Source organism: Phalangium opilio, unplaced genomic scaffold (genome assembly GCF_054372755.1).
Source record: "Phalangium opilio isolate 3A_F unplaced genomic scaffold, DU_Popi_V2 ptg000019l_1, whole genome shotgun sequence".
In the NCBI taxonomy this organism is placed as follows: Eukaryota; Metazoa; Arthropoda; class Arachnida; order Opiliones; family Phalangiidae; genus Phalangium; species Phalangium opilio.
Window position 1 is genome coordinate 625582 of NW_028324152.1, and position 16559 is coordinate 642140.

The following is a 16559-nucleotide window of genomic DNA, read 5'->3' on the forward strand; positions in this document are numbered from 1 at the left end:
CGATCAGCTAGGGTTACGAGAAACGTCTAGCCTCCCTAAGGTGGGATCGCCACCAAAGGTTTTCGCAATTGCGCTTTTTCCTTACTATTATAATGGAATCGAATCGTATATATACCCCAAAATTTGAAGAAAGTGGGCAAGAGGGGTACCCTTCACTTTAAACGTCAATATTAGCAAAGTGTGAGATGATAATAGGTATAACTTTATTTTAAACGATTTAACTATTATTAATGTTAATTATTGAAGATTAAAATAATTAAAAATAATTATATTTATTTAAATATTAAAGATAAACCTCTCGTGCAAAGAGAGAGATTATCATCGCCTCCTATATCTGCCAAGGCCCGTGCATGCGATATATTTCATTCATTGCCTCCTATATCTATCAAGGCCCGTGCATTGCGATGTATTTTTCAAAACAACAACCAAAGTGGGAAGCTCCTCTCAGAAACATAATAATTTCTTTTCTCTGTATATGAAATGAAAATATGGATAATATTGCGCTCCTTATTTAATGGTATCAATCCTTGCCTGTCTATTAATATTTTACGTAGTAGTAATACGTTTTTAGCGAAGTTTAGAGAGGATAAACATATGCGAGATTGTTTCGGAAAAAAAATACTGCTTCCACTAATGGGTTTATACTCCTTGTGTCTGTGTGTGTCCGTCCATTGTTAAACTAGTGCGTCGCGTTAGCAGTTAGCCTTGTGTTGATGTGTTAAGAAATCATACAGAACCTTAATATTCCCTTTTTCCATAATATAAAGTGAATATGTGGAAGTATTTTTCGTAATTATGATGCATTAAGTACTTTTGTAGCTTTAAAGCTCTGTTTCATTTTGATATTCCAAAGATTTTTTTTAATATTGTTATTTGAAATGGCTGTTTACATATTCTAGAGGGCCGGTAGGCCCTTCTAGATAAGATCCCACACCCTCCCGTAATGTTAAATGAAAATTCACAGATTTTCGCCGAATTTCCCATAGGAATAACATGGGGTTTTTGGTGCTCCTGTACATCGAATCATTTAAAAACTAAAGCGAAGTTACGTTTCGGAATACTTTCAAATTAACAAGTAACTATCCAAGGTGTGCCTCTTTCAAGTTTCATCAAAATTAATTAAGTCTAAGTATGTTAATTTAATTAAAAATGTAAGTACCTCAAAAGATTATTCTACAGCAGACGACGCTAATTGTTCATTACTCTACAGTAGACGACGCTAATTTGCCATTTCACCGCCTTGAAACTTTAACCAGAAGAAAATAGGGGAAGTGGGTAGCCGTAGCCTTGAGCCATACAAGTCGTCCAGTGATTCTCACTTACAATGGTCGATTCCCCTACCACCCTTAAAATTTGAATCTGGCCAATCGGCGCGAAGCATAAAATAGTACCAGATTTCATTGCGAACGCCACCATGTAGCGAACTGTGGAACTAACTTGTGTAGTCTGCTTATATTTCTGCTGCGCTTCAGTTTGAGTTAGGGTTACGTCAGGCAACGGGTTAATGCGGATATTGGTTTAATTAAGGACGAAAATTCGGTTATTTAATAAAATGAATGTCGTTAAGAGTACGCAGTGTGATTTAACGTACAAGGAAACTACCGATAAGAAAACTCAGGCTGTGTTGAAAGGAAAAGTAAGATCTACCCAAACCAATCCTCATGTTAAAAATCAAACTACAACAACTTGGATACAACTTTATTACTTTGAACTCTTCCCTATTACAGTTTAAAACTTCGGACAAGTTAATTTTTTCCCTGGAACTTAGAAATACAATTGTATTTAAAAATAAAGACATATTTTAAAATAAGTTATGAATTTAGTACTTACCACTCGATTCCAGCCTCTGCCATTCTGCCTGAGTGCCTCACTGCCTCTAGCAGACGCCTCTAGTCAGTTGGAAGGCGTAGGACCGTACTGTCCACAGAAACACGTCATTCGTGTGTTAATGCGCGTAAAAATCCTATCTCTCTTCACCCCCACGGGGAGGGAAATGGCGCGAAAAATCCGTAAACGGGACGCCTCGCGAAGTTGCCCAAGCTACCCACTTCCCCTATTTTCTTCTGCTTTAACTTGATATTTTTCAATAAATATAACACTATATTTATTAAAAATTTCTCTGGCGGGTTTATTTTTCGTTTAATTATGTGTCTCGGTTGAAATTCTATACTTAAGATACCTTTTAATTTGTATTTTAGATGTTAGTTTCGACCAAGGCTTAAGTTGCCTTACTTAGGCCATGGATTTATAATAGAAGCTTACGCTTCATGGATATTTCACTGTAGCCTTCAGTAAGGCATAAGGATAGATGGATCAGTGTTGGAAATAAGTATTTTTTTAAAACTGTACCTGTGGCCTAGGTATTTTAATTAAAATAACTGGCCACGGTGCCACTCACTGTAAACGTACAAGGGCAGTGAACGCAATGTCATGGATAATTGTAATCGTAGAGTGGACTGTAAAAGATACGGATTTGATAGTTTAAAAATCGTGGCAGGATGGTCGTTTTGAAGTTGACTATTAAGCTCGGGTTCTAAAACGAATTGTGAGCCGTATCTTATAAGAATTAGCAGAAGTGTAGAACCATTTTTAACCTCGTCCTAGAAGTGAAAAATTTCGCATTTCAGGCAAAAAATTGTTTTGTAATAGATTAATATAAATGCAGACTGAAGGAACAGATATTATATTAAAAAGGACTTGGTTTGCCCAAGCCTAAAAAACAAAACGATAAGAGTTTTTTCCAGTTGACTGAAGCGCGGATATTTTATTTTTCTATATAATTTTAAAGACAATCCGTATTTTACTACTCTTTAGAATTTAATTCAATCTCCTGATTTTACTGGTAATGGATTTATTTCCTATAAATTATTTGAAATAAAAAATTACTTATCTCAGATTTTTCATGATAAAATTTCACGAAAATGGAATTGTTGAAAAATCTGAGATAAGTAATTTTTTATTTCAATTAATTTATAGGAAATAAATCCATTAGCAGTAAAATCAGGAGATTGAATTAAATTCTAAAGAGTAGTAAAATACGGATTGTCTTTAAAATTATATAGAAAAATAAAATATCCGCGCTTCAGTCAACTGGAAAAAACTCTTATCGTTTTGTTTTTTAGGCTTGGGCAAACCAAGTCCTTTTTAATATAATTGCTTAAGCTATACTACATCTGTATATAGAATAATCCTTGGTTTAGTGATTTCATGAAGAAAACTAAGACCGAGACTCCGGCGGGTATAACAAGTATTATCCGCAATAGGCTTAGTGAAATAAAGAGTGAATAATTGAGGCCTGAGGTGAAGTAAACTTGTGGCTTTGATTTTCGTGTATGTAATGAAGAGACATCAACGGTTCAGAGTGAGCCGAAAGTTAAATACACTCTTAAATAATCATGTAAAGATTTTATAATGGAAGAAAAGATCATGGTGGCAATTTAATTAGTAAAAGGGCTAATGGTGAACGGGTAGTAGCTACAGACTTATTATTCTCTTTATGGTGCGCATTGACAGTTAGTGCGTCTAGCTACAATTTAGCTTTGGTGTTATTTAACGTTAACATTCATGTTGGCAAACTAAGAATATTGTTGAGGTGAGACGAGACGATAGTGTTTACACTGCAAACCAGTTGTGAATGTAGCTATCAGAATATACGCTAAACAGCTGAAGCGCAGACTTCATTTCCTGTTCTTTTCCCCATTGACTGATTTCCATGTGTCCAAGATTTATCCTTATTGGATGTAAAATGTCGTCTGCTTTACTGTACATTCGCTATGTTTGGAATACTGCTTCAATATTTCGTAAATTTTTACTTCAAAAAAAAGAAATAATTCCATATCTAGGTAAATAAGTTTGTAGTAGTAGACCTCTTGACACGGAGAGGTAATATTTTGGTTTTCCCAACTTGTTACCTCTCCGAGTGACGTATGTCACGGAGAGGTTCTAATTTCGACGTGTCTGTGTGTCTGTCTGTCCGTTGTTACACCCACGTGACCGCGTTCGCAGTTTGCAAATCGGAGCAAACGTGTATTCAATTTCCAGACCGCATTTACGGTCCCGGAAATTGTATTCCACTTACAGGCTATTACTCCATTGCCTGTCTAACAACTCTGTTCATTTGTCCACCCCACATGGACACCAGTCTGAACTTACTAGCTTCTAAACACCACCATCTTGTTGTCTTTCGCCCATTCCACATGGACACCAGTCTGTACTTACTGAATTCTAAACACCACTACCTTCTCGTCCTTGTCCATTCCACATGGACACCAGTCTGTACTTACTGGCTTCTAAACACCACCATATTCTATTCTTTGTCCATCCCACATGGACACCAGTCTGTACACCTGGCTTCTAACACCACCATCATCCTTAAGGTTAAGACATACGCGGCGATCGGCTAGGGTTACGAGAAACGTCTAGCCTTCCATCGACGGGTTCTTCCGCCAAGGTTCACGCAATTGCGATGTTCTTATCCATAGCTGCGATTCGAAACCCTTATATACTACCTATTTGAGTAGGGCGAAGCAACCGGCGTATGCTTCATTTCAAACGCCAATATTAGTCAAGTCTCTCAAGAATGTTTAATTGTTCTTTTTTAAAACGATGTAACGTTCAATAAGGCGAATGACTAACGAAGAAAATATTAAATATTAATTATATTTATTTTAATATTTAAGATAATCTTGTTTCTCGATTAAAAATTAATACGGAAAGAGTTAAAAAGCAGTCTATGTTTTTGTCTCTGTGTGTCCGTCCGTTGTTACACTAGTGCGCTGCGTTAGAAGTTCGTTTTGTTTTGATGTGTAAAGAAATCCTACAGAACCATATTATTCCCTTTATCCTTAATATAAAGTGAATATGTGGAAATATTTTTCGTAATTACGATGCATTTAGTACTTTTGTAGCTTTAAAGCTCTGTTTCATTTTGATATTCCAAAGATTCTTTTTAATATTATTATTTGAAATGGCTGTTTACATATTACTTAAGCTATACTACATCTGTATATAGAATAATCCTTGGTTTAGTGATTTCATGAAGAAAGCTAAGAACTAAACTCCGGCGGGTATATCTAGTATTAGAGAAATAAAGAGTAAATAATTGAGGCCTGAGGTGAAGTAAACTTTGGGTTTTGATTTTCGTGTCTGAAATGAAGAGACATCAACGGTTCAGAGTGAGCCGAAAGTTAAATACACTCTTCAATAATCAGGTTAAGATTTTATAATAGAAGAAAAGATCATGGTGGCAATTAGATTAGTAGGGCTAAACTACAGAGTTTTTATTCTCTTTATGGTGCGCATAGACTATCAGTGCGTCTAGCTACAATTTAGCTTTGGTATTATTTAACGTTGACGCTCATGTTGGCAAACTAAGAATATTGTTGAGGTGAGACGAGACGGTAGTGTTTACACTGCTAACCAGTTGTGAATGTAGCTGTCAGCTGAAGCGTAGACTTCATTTCCTGTTCTTTTTGCCATTGACTGATATCCATTTGTCCAAGATTTATCCTTATTGGATGTAAAATGTCGTCTGCTTTACTGTATATTCGCTATGCTTGGAATACTGCTTCAATATTTCGAAAATTTTTACTTCAAAAAAGTGAAATAATTGCATATCTAGGTAAATAACTTTGTAGTAGTAGACCTCTTGACTCGGAGAGGTAATATTTTGGTTTTCCCAACTTGTCTATTATGTGTATGTGTTGCGATCTCCTTCGACACTTCTTTATATTGGTCTACAGAGGTCATAGCCAATTCAACACATCTTAAAATCAAATTCACCCGCACCTACTTCGGATTACGAAACTTAACACTGAGCGCGAATTCCAATCAACTTTAGACATTTTATCGAGTCCAAGTGAATCCGAGTCTAGTACTGTAGTTAGGCTGTTGGATTTTTCGTTATGACACGAAGACGATGAAAACCCGTTACAATTGCATTATATCTATTCACATGAAATAACGGTCTTACCTGACTAATTAGACCATGGGGAGTTCAAATAAAATAGTTAAAAAAATATTCATCCGCCGGAACTGGGCCAAAACTTCGTTTGAAAATTTGAAATCACCAGGTTAGGTTAACTAGTTGCCACCTTTTCCAAGATATCGGTTTTTGAATTTAGTGCCTTCACCAAAAATTATGCCCCTTTTCCTAAATATGAGTTTTAAAATTTAGTTCCTTCAGCCAAAATAATGCGCCTTTTCCAAATTATCGGCTATTAATTAAGTTTAGATCCATTACCGAAAACTGGGCGGCTTTCAAAAACTTGTACGTTTTTTACAAGACTGAGTGCGGAATACGGTATACAGGAGTTACGGTAAAAACATGCAATTTTGAAATTTTCGAAAAAAAATTAAAAATACTTGCGGCGGGCCAATATTTTTTTAACTATTTTATTTGAACTCCCCATGGTCTAATTAGTCAGGTAAGACCGTTATTTTATGTGAATAGATATAGTGCAATCCTACCGAAAAACGCATAAGGCAAGTCAGTTTTACTTTAATCTTCGCAAATGTCATTATTTTGAAGTTATTTTCAGCGATAGGGTAAAATTAAATAGGTTTATTAATAATACAAGGTTTTGCAAGTAGGCTATTTGTTTAAAAATGATCGTCTTTTCAGAAAGGATGAAGGTCAGGTCTATTTTTCAATTTTTAAGTTCCAATAGCTATGTTTTCTCTCCTTTAGGAAATATCTCCCACGATGTTCTTAGCTACCACCAGGGGCATACTTTTTTTTCCCAGCAGAATGATAGAAAAGCTGGTTCAAGCTAGTAGCTTCTCACGCGTGCCATCGAGAATTCGAGATTGTGTTTTAGCCTAGGTTATCGCATTTCAAGCAAAACAGTTAACATAACGGTTTCAATAGGATATTGAATATTTTCCTATGGATTCAGAATCCCGCAGTAACTGTATGGTTCGGGAGACTTTAGAAAATATTATCGCTATCGGGAGCGAAAGGCTTTTACAAACACTGAATGAAAACGTTACCACTGTGCAAAGAAACAATTACGAAACTAGAGTTAATCCCATAACCGAGGGTTCTGTTGGAGCGGAACTTAGGAGAACATCACGTCCCTGCACATGGCAAATCCATTACTGCACACTGAACGTCATGTTATTTTACATGGAAAGCCCGTCACTGCACACGGAACGTTTATGTTATTGGGCCAATTAGATGCTACTCAACAGCTATCTCAAATTCTAGTTATACTTCGTCTAATCTTTCTTTCCTCTCTAAAGTCATTCCTTTCCTCTCTCAAATCATTCCTTTCCTCTCTAAAATCATTCCTTTCCTCTCTAAAATCATTCCTTTCCTCGCTAGAACCATTCCTTTCTTCTCTAAAATCATTCCTTTCTTCTCTAAAATCATTCCTTTCTTCTCTAAAATCATTCCTTTCTTCTCTAAAATCATTCCTTTCTTCTTTAAAATCATTCCTTTCTTCTCTAAAATCATTCCTTTCTTCTCTAAAATCATTCCTTTCTTCTCTAAAATCATTCCTTTCTTCTCTAAAATCATTCCTTTCTTCTCTAAAATCATTCCTTTCTTATCGAAAATCATTCCTTTCCTCTCTAAAATCATTCTTTTCCTCTCTCAAATTATTATTCACCCACGTTAAATGTCTCTCCACATTGAACGTCATGTCAATGTACATAGAAAGCCTGTCACGTCCCTGCGTATGGCAAATTCATTGCTGCACACTAAACGTCATGTCATTGTACATGGATAGTCCGTCTCTGCATACGGCACGTCACGTCCCTGCACATGGCAAGTCCATTACTGCACACTGAACGTCATGTTATTTTACATGGAAAGCCCGTCACTGCACACGGAACGTTTATGTTATTGGGCCAATTAGATGCTACTGAACAGCTATCTCAAATTCTAGTTATACTTCGTCAAATCTTTCTTTCCTCTCTAAAGTCATTCCTTTCCTCTCTCAAATCATTCCTTTCCTCTCTAAAATCATTCCTTTCCTCTCTAAAATCATTCCTTTCCTCTCTAAAATCATTCCTTTCCTCTCTAAAATCATTCCTTTCCTCGCTAGAACCATTCCTTTCTTCTCTAAAATCATTTCTTTCTTCTCTAAAATCATTCTTTTCCTCTCTCAAATTATTGTTCACCCACGTTAAATGTCTCTCCACACTGAACGTCATGTCAATGCACATAGAAAGCCTGTCACGTCCCTGCGTATGGCAAATTCATTGCTGCAAACTAAACGTCATGTCATTGTACATGGATAGTCCGTCTCTGCATACGGCACGTCACGTCCCTGCACATGGCAAGTCCATTACTGCACACTGAACGTCATGTTATTTTACATGGAAAGCCCGTCACTGCACACGGAACGTTTATGTTATTGGGCCAATTAGATGCTACTGAACAGCTATCTCAAATTCTAGTTATACTTCTTCAAATCTTTCTTTCCTCTCTCAAATCCTTCTTTTCCTCTCTTAAGTCATTCCTTTCCTCCCTTAAATCATTCTTTTCCTCTCTTAAGTCATTCCTTTCCTCTCTCAAATCATTCTTTTCCTCTCTCAAATCATTCTTTTCCTCTCTCAAATCATTCTATTCCTCTCTCAAATGATTATTATCTTCTCTCAAATTATTCTTTTCCACTCTTAAATTATTGTTCACCTGCGTAAAAAGCCCCTGCACACTAAACATCATGTAAATGTACATAGAAGCTAGTCACGTCCCTGCGTATGGCAAGCCCATTTCTGCCCAATAAACGCCATACATTGAATGGCCGTCACCGCGAATGGCACGTCACGTCCCTGCACATGGCAAGTCCATTGCTGCACACTGAACGTCATGTCATTATACATGGAAAGCCCGTCACCGCGAAAGGCACGTCACGTCCCTGCACATGGCAAGTCCATTGCTGCACACTGAACGTCATGTCATTATACATGGAAAGCCCGTCACCGCGAAAGGCACGACACGTCCCTGCACATGGCAAGTAAATTGCTGCACACTGAACGTCATGTCATTGTACATGGAAAGGCCGTCACCAAATGGCACTTCACGTCCCTGCACATGGCAAGTCCATTGCTGCACACTGAACGTCATGTCATTGTACATGGAAAGGCCGTCACCGCGAATGGCACGCCACGTCTCGGCACGGAACTCTTACCCTATTGTTTGCATAAATCAACTATTATTTTTAATTTTTTCAAAATTTGATAGCTACGAAATCTAGTTCGAGTAGCATAACATCAAGGCTCCGACGAGAGTCGAACTCATGATCTCCTGTTTACGAGACAGGCTTTTTAACCACTAAGCCACGGAGCCCTTGCTTTGAAGCGACATGAATGCTGAATATTCCAGTAATTTAACTAAATTAACTCATCGGAATTTTTACCCTATTGTTTTAATTTTTCAAAATTTAATAGCTACGAAAAATAGTACAAGAACATAACACCGAGGCTTCGACGAGAATCGAACTCATGATCTCCTGTTTACGAGACAGGCGCTTTAACCACTACGCCACGGAGCCCTTGCTTTGAAGCGATATGAATGCAGAATATCTCAGTAAATTAACTAAATTATCTCATCGGAACTTTTACACTATTGTTTGCATATATGCAAATCTAAATCAACTATTATTTTCAATTTTTTAATAGCTACGAAATCTCGTTCAAGTAACATAACAGCGAGGCTCCGACGAGAATCGAACACATGCTCTACTGTTTACTAGACCGTCGCTTTAACCACTAAGCCACGGAGCCCTTGCTTTGAAGCGATATGAATGCTGAATATTTCAGTAAATTAACTAAATTATCTTATCGGAACTTTTACACTATTTTTTGCATATATGCATATCAAAATCAACTATTATTTTTAATTTTTCAAAATTTAATAGCTACGAAATCTAGTTCGAGTAGCATAACATCAAGGCTCCGACGAGAATCGAACTCATGATCTCCTGTTTACGAGACAGGCTTTTTAACCACCAAGCCACCGAGCCCTTGCTTTGAAGCGACATGAATGCTGAATATTCCAGTAATTTAACTAAATTAACTCATCGGAATTTTTACCCTATTGTTTTAATTTTTCAAAATTTAATAGCTACGAAAAATAGTACAAGAACATAACACCGAGGCTTCGACGAGAATCGAACTCATGAACTCCTGATTACGAGACAGGCGCTTTAACCACTACGCCACGGAGCCCTTGCTTTGAAGCGATATGAATGCAGAATATTTCAGAAAATTAACTAAATTATCTCATCGGAACTTTTGCACTATTGTTTGCATATATACATATCTAAATCAACTATTATTTTTAATTTTGCAAAATTTAATAGCTACGAAATCTAGATCAAGTAACATAACAGCGAGGCTCCGACGAGAATCTAACTCATGATCTCCTGTTTTCTAGACAGACGCTTTAACCACTAAGCCACGGAGCCCTTGCTTTGAAGCGATATGAATGCTGAATATTTCCGTAAATTAACTAAATTATCACATCGGAACTTTTACCCTATTGTTTGCATAAATGCATATCTAAATCAACTATTATTTTTAATTTTTTCAAAATTTGATAGCTACGAAATCTAGTTCAAGTAATATAACAGCGAGGCTCCGACGAGAATCGAACTCATGATCTCCTGTTTACGAGACAGGCTTTTTAACCACTAAGCCACGGAGCCCGTGCTTTGAAGAGACATGAATGCTGAATATTCCAGTAATTTAACTAAATTAACTCATCGGAATTTTTACCCTATTGTTTTAATTTTTCAAAATTTAATAGCTACGAAAAATATCACAAGAACATAACACCGAGGCTTCGACGAGAATCGAACTCATGTTCTCCTGTTTACAAGACAGGCGCTTTAACCACTAAGCCACGGAGCCCTTGCTTTGAGGCGATATGAATGCTGAATATTTCAGTAAATTAACTAAATTATCTCATCGGAACATTTACACTATTGTTTGCATATATGCATATCTAAATCAACTATTATTTTTAATTTTTTAATAGCTACGAAATCTCGTTCAAGTAACATAACAGCGAGGCTCCGACGAGAATCGAACTCATGATCTCCTGTTTACGAGACAGGCGCTTTAACCTCTAAGCCACGGAGCCCTTGCTTTGAAGCGATATGAATGCAGAATATTTCAGTAAATTAACTAAATTATCTCATCGGAACATTTACACTATTGTTTGCATATATGCATATCTAAATCAACTATTATTTTTAATTTTTTAATAGCTAGGAAATCTCGTTCAAGTAACATAACAGCGAGGCTCCGACGAGAATCGAACACATGCTCTACTGTTTACTAGACAGTCGCTTTAATCACTAAGCCACGGAGCCCTTGCTTTGAAGCGATATGAATGCTGAATATTTCAGTAAATTAACTAAATTATCTCATCGGAACTTTTACACTATTGTTTGCATATATGCCTATCTAAATCAACTAGGGTTAGTCCCCCTATTATCGGACGCTCCTATTATCGGACACATTTTTAAAAAGTTCTTTGTAAAACTGCCGGGGAAAAAAGGAACACTGTAAGTTACCTAGTTTTAAAGAGGGTGTCGAAATCTGTAAGTTGCATGTAAAAACAGAGAAGGGGCGCGAGGTCAGAGGAGGAAAGCGCGAACGAACCAGATATCCAATTTTTTTGATTAATTAAAACTAATTGAGGGGCCGGAAAAATTCTTCCCCCCATTTTTAAATCGTGTTTTGAGGTATATAAATAGAAGCCAATTATAAGTTATGTGTATGGCGGTAAATCCCGAATTTTTTTCTATAAATTGCTACTTAAACAGTTAGTTCTAGGTTTCTTTTCATGAAAATAAAACGCAAATCGTATCTAATGTAGAAAACCTATTATCGGACAGCTTTCAAACACGTTTTAAAGACAAATATTTAACGTAGGCTTACAAAAAGAGAGGGATTGTAAATATTTAATGTCTAAAGCGGTTAGTGATGTTCACAATGGGTCCAGAAGTGTCAGAGAAGTAACAATATTCACGGGTCTTTTATTGTTAAAAACAAGTTGGGAAAACCAAAATATTACCTCTCCGAGTAGGGGAAAAGACTAGTAAACGACTCAATATCGAAATACTAGAGCAACATTTTCTCGCTTCGTTTTGTCTAACGAGGCTTAATCATTGAATAGTTTTCTCTACATTGTCAAAATATATAATCATCCGCTAATCCTAGGTTTCAAATCATTATTTGCAAATAATATAAGTTCTATCATTTTTTCTATGTTAAATTTTATTCTCTAATGCATACCACTAACCCGAAAACGATTAGCCCTTTCACTGATCTAATTGCTACCATGATGCTTTCTTCTATTATAAAATCTAAATCTGATTATTTAAACGTGTATTTAACTTTCGGCTCACTCTGAACCGTTAATGTCCCTTCATTACAGACACGATTATAAAAACCCAAAGTTTACTCCACCTCAGGTATCAATTATTTACTCTTTGGTTCACTAAGCCTATTGCGGATCAAACTTGATTTACCCGATAGAATCCAGGCCTTGGCTTTCTTCTTGAAATAACTAAACCAAGGATTATTCTATATACAGATTAGTATATCTTAAGTAATATATAAACAGCCAATTCAAATAATAATATTAAAAAACATCCTTGGAATATCAAAATGAAACAGAGCTTTAAAGCTACAAAAGTACTAAATGCATCGTAATAACGAAAAAGATTTCCACATATTCACTTTATATTATGGAAAAAGTGAATATTAAGGTTCTGTAGGATTTCTTAACACATCAAAACAACGCGAACTGCTAACTCGGCGCACTAATGTGACAACGGACAGACACACACAGACAAAAAAATAGACTAATTTTTAACTCTTTCCGTATTAATTTTGAATTGAGAAAAGAGATTATCTTAAATATTAAAATAAATATAATTAATATTTAATATTATCTTCGTTAGTTGTTCGCCTTATTGAGCGTTACATCGTTTTGATAAAGAACAATTAAACATTCTTGAGAGACTTGACTAATATTGGCGTTTGAAATGAAGCATACGCCGGTTGCTTCACCTTACTAAAATAGGTAGTATATAAGGGTGTCGAACTACAGTTAAAAGCAAGAACAACCGCAATTGCGTGAACCTTGGAGGAGGACCCCTCAAATGGAAGGCTAGACGTTTCTCGTAACCCTAGCCGATCGCCGCGTATGTCTTAACCTTAAGGATGATGGTGGTGTTAGAAGCCAGGTGTACAGACTGGTGTCCATGTGGGATGGACAAAAACAAAGACCAGAAGATGGTGGTGTTAGAAGCCAGGTGAACAGACTGGTGTCCATGTGGGATGGACAAAAACAAAGACCAGAAGATGCTTGTGTTAGAAGCCAGGTGTACAAACTGCTGTCCATGAGGAAGGAAAAAAACAAAGACCAGAAGATGGTGGTGTTAGAAGCCAGGTGTACAGACTTTTGGTGTCCATGTGGAATGGACAAAGACGAGAAGGTGGTGGTGTTTAGAAGCCAGTAAGTACAGACTGGTGTCCATGTGGAATGGGCGAAAGACTAGAAGATGGTGGTGTTTAGAACAAAGTAAGTACAGACTGGTGTCCATGTGGAATGGGCGAAAGACTAGAAGATGGTGGTGTTTAGAAGCCAGTAAGTTCAGACTGGTGTCCATGTGGGGTGGACAAATGAACAGAGTTGTTAGACAGGCAATGGAGTAATAGCCTGTAAGTGGAATACAATTTCCGGGACTGTATATGCGGTCTGGAAATTGAATACACGTTTGCTCCGATTTGCAAACTGCGAACGCGGTCACGTGGGTGTAACAACGGACAGACAGACAGACACAAAGACACGTCGAAATAAGAACCTCTCCGTGACATACGTCACTCGGAGAGGTAATAACTATCGTTGACCACCTTCCATTTACAAGGAAAATTCATAGTAGTTTTGTCACGCTCCTTATTTTTTTTTGAAATATGTATTGGTTAGCCGATTACAAATTTAATAGCCAAAAATTTATCGATTGCGAAAATGATAGAGTCTAGACCAATAATTTTCCTTAATAAATACTAATATGTAAATCAAGTTAAGGAATATCTATGGAGTTAATATCGTGTTCGTATAAAACGATGTAAATAAGAACTTTTGATATGGAACATGTCCGTGGCTGTCTTTAGTACCTGTGGCATGCTAAGAATGATACCAGAGATGACTTACATCATAAAGAACTTTGGCATTGAGTGGTCAGTTTGTGACAACAGGGCAAATTCGGTCTCTTGGTTTTGGGTATTTGCATTTGCAATTTCGAAAGCGTTCGAGTTAATGGACACTGTCTTCGTGGTCATGAAGAAGCAGCAATTGACATTTTTGCACGTGGCCCATCACGTTCTAACGATGGTAATCTTTTGGTACGCTGCACCTAAAATTCCCGATTTTGGGCGTTGGGTTGTTGCAATTAACTATTCGGTGCACTCTTTCATGTACACCTATTTTTCATTAAAAGCGGGTAAGGTAAATGTTCCCATTAATGTTTCCATGATTATCACCAGCACCCAGATTATACAAATGGTCGCCTTTCTCGTGGCTGGTTTCTACGCGCTTAGGGCCAATCTGAATGGTAACGAATGTAGTACAACGATACCAATGGCCATTTTGGGGAACACATTTGGTCTTTTTTTGTTATATTTATTTGTGAGTTTCTTTTTGAAAAGATATATAACAACACCACCCTCGCATGATAAGAAAATTTAGAAAGGTTGGACAGATTCTGCAATAAAGGTTTCTGTATAAATTAAAATAAATATATGATTGTAATTTAGTGGTAAATACTGTAGAAACAAACCAGAGCGCCCGAGTCTACTAATGCCGCGGGAATCTGAATAAAATAGGCTTAGAGCGGCGTGGCGATACTAACAGGCGTCACGTGAGCGACATCTAGAGAGAAAATTTCTCCTTACTACGTCATCAAACGAAACAAAATGTTAACTTGGCCTTTTCCAAACACAATACTTTGATTGTAATTTTAAGATTGCTACGAAACCAAATAAAAAAGTAGATTTTTGAAGGGATTTTTTTTCGCATTTTAAGTTTGTGGATGACGAATATTATGTCACTAACACTTTAAGCATTTTAAAGCCACCTGTATTGGATATTCATAAACTAAATGTTAATTGAAGTTATTATATAACAGCGTCGTACAAGGAAAACCATCGTCACTGTATCACTATGGCGTTTTTCACAATATACGAAGGTTATCCGATTAAAAAAAGTAATGAAATGATTTAAAGAACTATATCTAACCATGGATCCACGTATTCTAATTACATGGATCCCTGATCTAACCAACAATTTCCTCCTAACCATAAAAAGTAATTAAGCTAACGACGGCATTGAAATAAGTGAAATATATAAATGACAAAACAGTCATCAACAGACAGATTCTGCAATAAAGGTTTCTGTATAAATTAAAATAAATATATGATTGTAATTTAGTGGTAAATACTGTAGAAACAAACCAACTATTCTATAATGTTTGACTGAAAAATTCTTTATGAATTGTAAATGTCTCTAATTCCCTACTGAATATAGTGCATATTTGCAAACTAACTTACACGTTCTTTCCTAAAAAAAATCACACGTCAATAGCAAAAAGTGGCATTTATTCTAAAATACAAGCCCGCATATGACCGGTTCATTTAAATTACGGATATTTTGTTCCGAAATGCCTCATTCGTACCAGTTTTTTGTTTTTGTAAAATTTCGAATCGGAAAAAAGTTTAAACTAGACTACGCAATTAAAATCAAATTTCTCATATTGATTAAACTTAATTTCACATTGCAATACATATATTAATTTCTAATTTCTGGCACTTTGCAGGTTTTGAAAAGTGACCTTGTTTTGCCATGGATTGTACATTAAATGCCGATAAATGCAAAATTGTTAATTGGAACTCATTCACGAAATCACAAAACCCGACGAAATCATGGGAAAAATCTCAAAAACCAAGGAAATCATGGGGAAAACCTAAGAATCCAACGAAATCATGGGGAAAACCTCAAAATCCAACGAAATCATGGGGAAAACCTCAAAATCCAACGAAATCATGGGGAAAACCTCAAAATCCAACGAAATCATGGGGAAAACCTCAAAATCCAACGAAATCAAGGGAAATATCGCAAAATCCGTCAAAATCACTGGATAAAAAAAATCGCAAAATCTGATTAAATCCGTTGGATTTTATCGAATTTTGAAATCAAACAAAATCCGACCAAATTAAATGAAATCCAACGAAACTGACGAAATCAAATGAAATCCGACGAAACCCAACGGAATCCGAAGAAAGCAAACGAAATTCAAAGAAATCAAACAATATTCGAAGAAATCCCGTACACTTTTTCCAGGGTGACTAATTCTACAACGCCAAGCTCAAACCGCTCTAAAAAAGAAGTTTAAATTTTTCTGGAAAGCCATTCTTCAGTTAGGCAAAATGTATTGCATCCTTTAAATAACTATCGTTGACCACCTTCCATTTACAAGGAAAAATCATATAGCGATTTCCACTGACTGCTCCAAAGAGTGCTCTCAGGGTTAGGATGA

At 36.4% G+C, this 16559-nt stretch overlaps 1 protein-coding gene and 6 non-coding genes across 7 annotated transcripts; 1 reads left to right on the plus strand and 6 right to left on the minus strand.

The window, feature by feature from the left end:
• Positions 1-9222: 9222 nt before the first annotated feature.
• Positions 9223-9295, minus strand: TRNAT-CGU (transfer RNA threonine (anticodon CGU)). Its single transcript has one exon. It is a non-coding gene; the product is annotated as a tRNA-Thr (tRNA).
• Positions 9296-9427: 132 nt separating this feature from the next.
• Positions 9428-9500, minus strand: TRNAT-CGU (transfer RNA threonine (anticodon CGU)). Its single transcript has one exon. It is a non-coding gene; the product is annotated as a tRNA-Thr (tRNA).
• Positions 9501-10342: 842 nt separating this feature from the next.
• TRNAS-AGA (transfer RNA serine (anticodon AGA)) lies at positions 10343-10415 on the minus strand. Its single transcript has one exon. It is a non-coding gene; the product is annotated as a tRNA-Ser (tRNA).
• A 167-nt stretch (positions 10416-10582) lies between these two features.
• Positions 10583-10655, minus strand: TRNAT-CGU (transfer RNA threonine (anticodon CGU)). Its single transcript has one exon. It is a non-coding gene; the product is annotated as a tRNA-Thr (tRNA).
• A 132-nt stretch (positions 10656-10787) lies between these two features.
• On the minus strand, positions 10788-10860 carry TRNAT-UGU (transfer RNA threonine (anticodon UGU)). The gene has a single exon. It is a non-coding gene; the product is annotated as a tRNA-Thr (tRNA).
• A 159-nt stretch (positions 10861-11019) lies between these two features.
• Positions 11020-11092, minus strand: TRNAT-CGU (transfer RNA threonine (anticodon CGU)). Its single transcript has one exon. It is a non-coding gene; the product is annotated as a tRNA-Thr (tRNA).
• Positions 11093-14170: 3078 nt separating this feature from the next.
• Positions 14171-14841, plus strand: LOC149697718 (putative fatty acid elongase 3). Its single transcript, XM_089867231.1, has 2 exons — positions 14171-14653; positions 14797-14841. Exons 1-2 carry the CDS (start codon positions 14171-14173, stop codon positions 14839-14841), a joined length of 528 nt encoding a protein of 175 aa, XP_089723357.1.
• Positions 14842-16559: the final 1718 nt, after the last annotated feature.

Bases quoted from the DNA above. Each gene is read 5' to 3' on its own strand.
- LOC149697718 (XM_089867231.1), top strand. From the start codon at position 14,171: ATGACTTACATCATAAAGAACTTTGGCATTGAGTGGTCAGTTTGTGAC. The intron at 14,654-14,796 runs GTGAGTTTCTTT...TAAATACTGTAG, and splicing joins TTTTTTTGTTATATTTATTT to AAACAAACCAGAGCGCCCGA.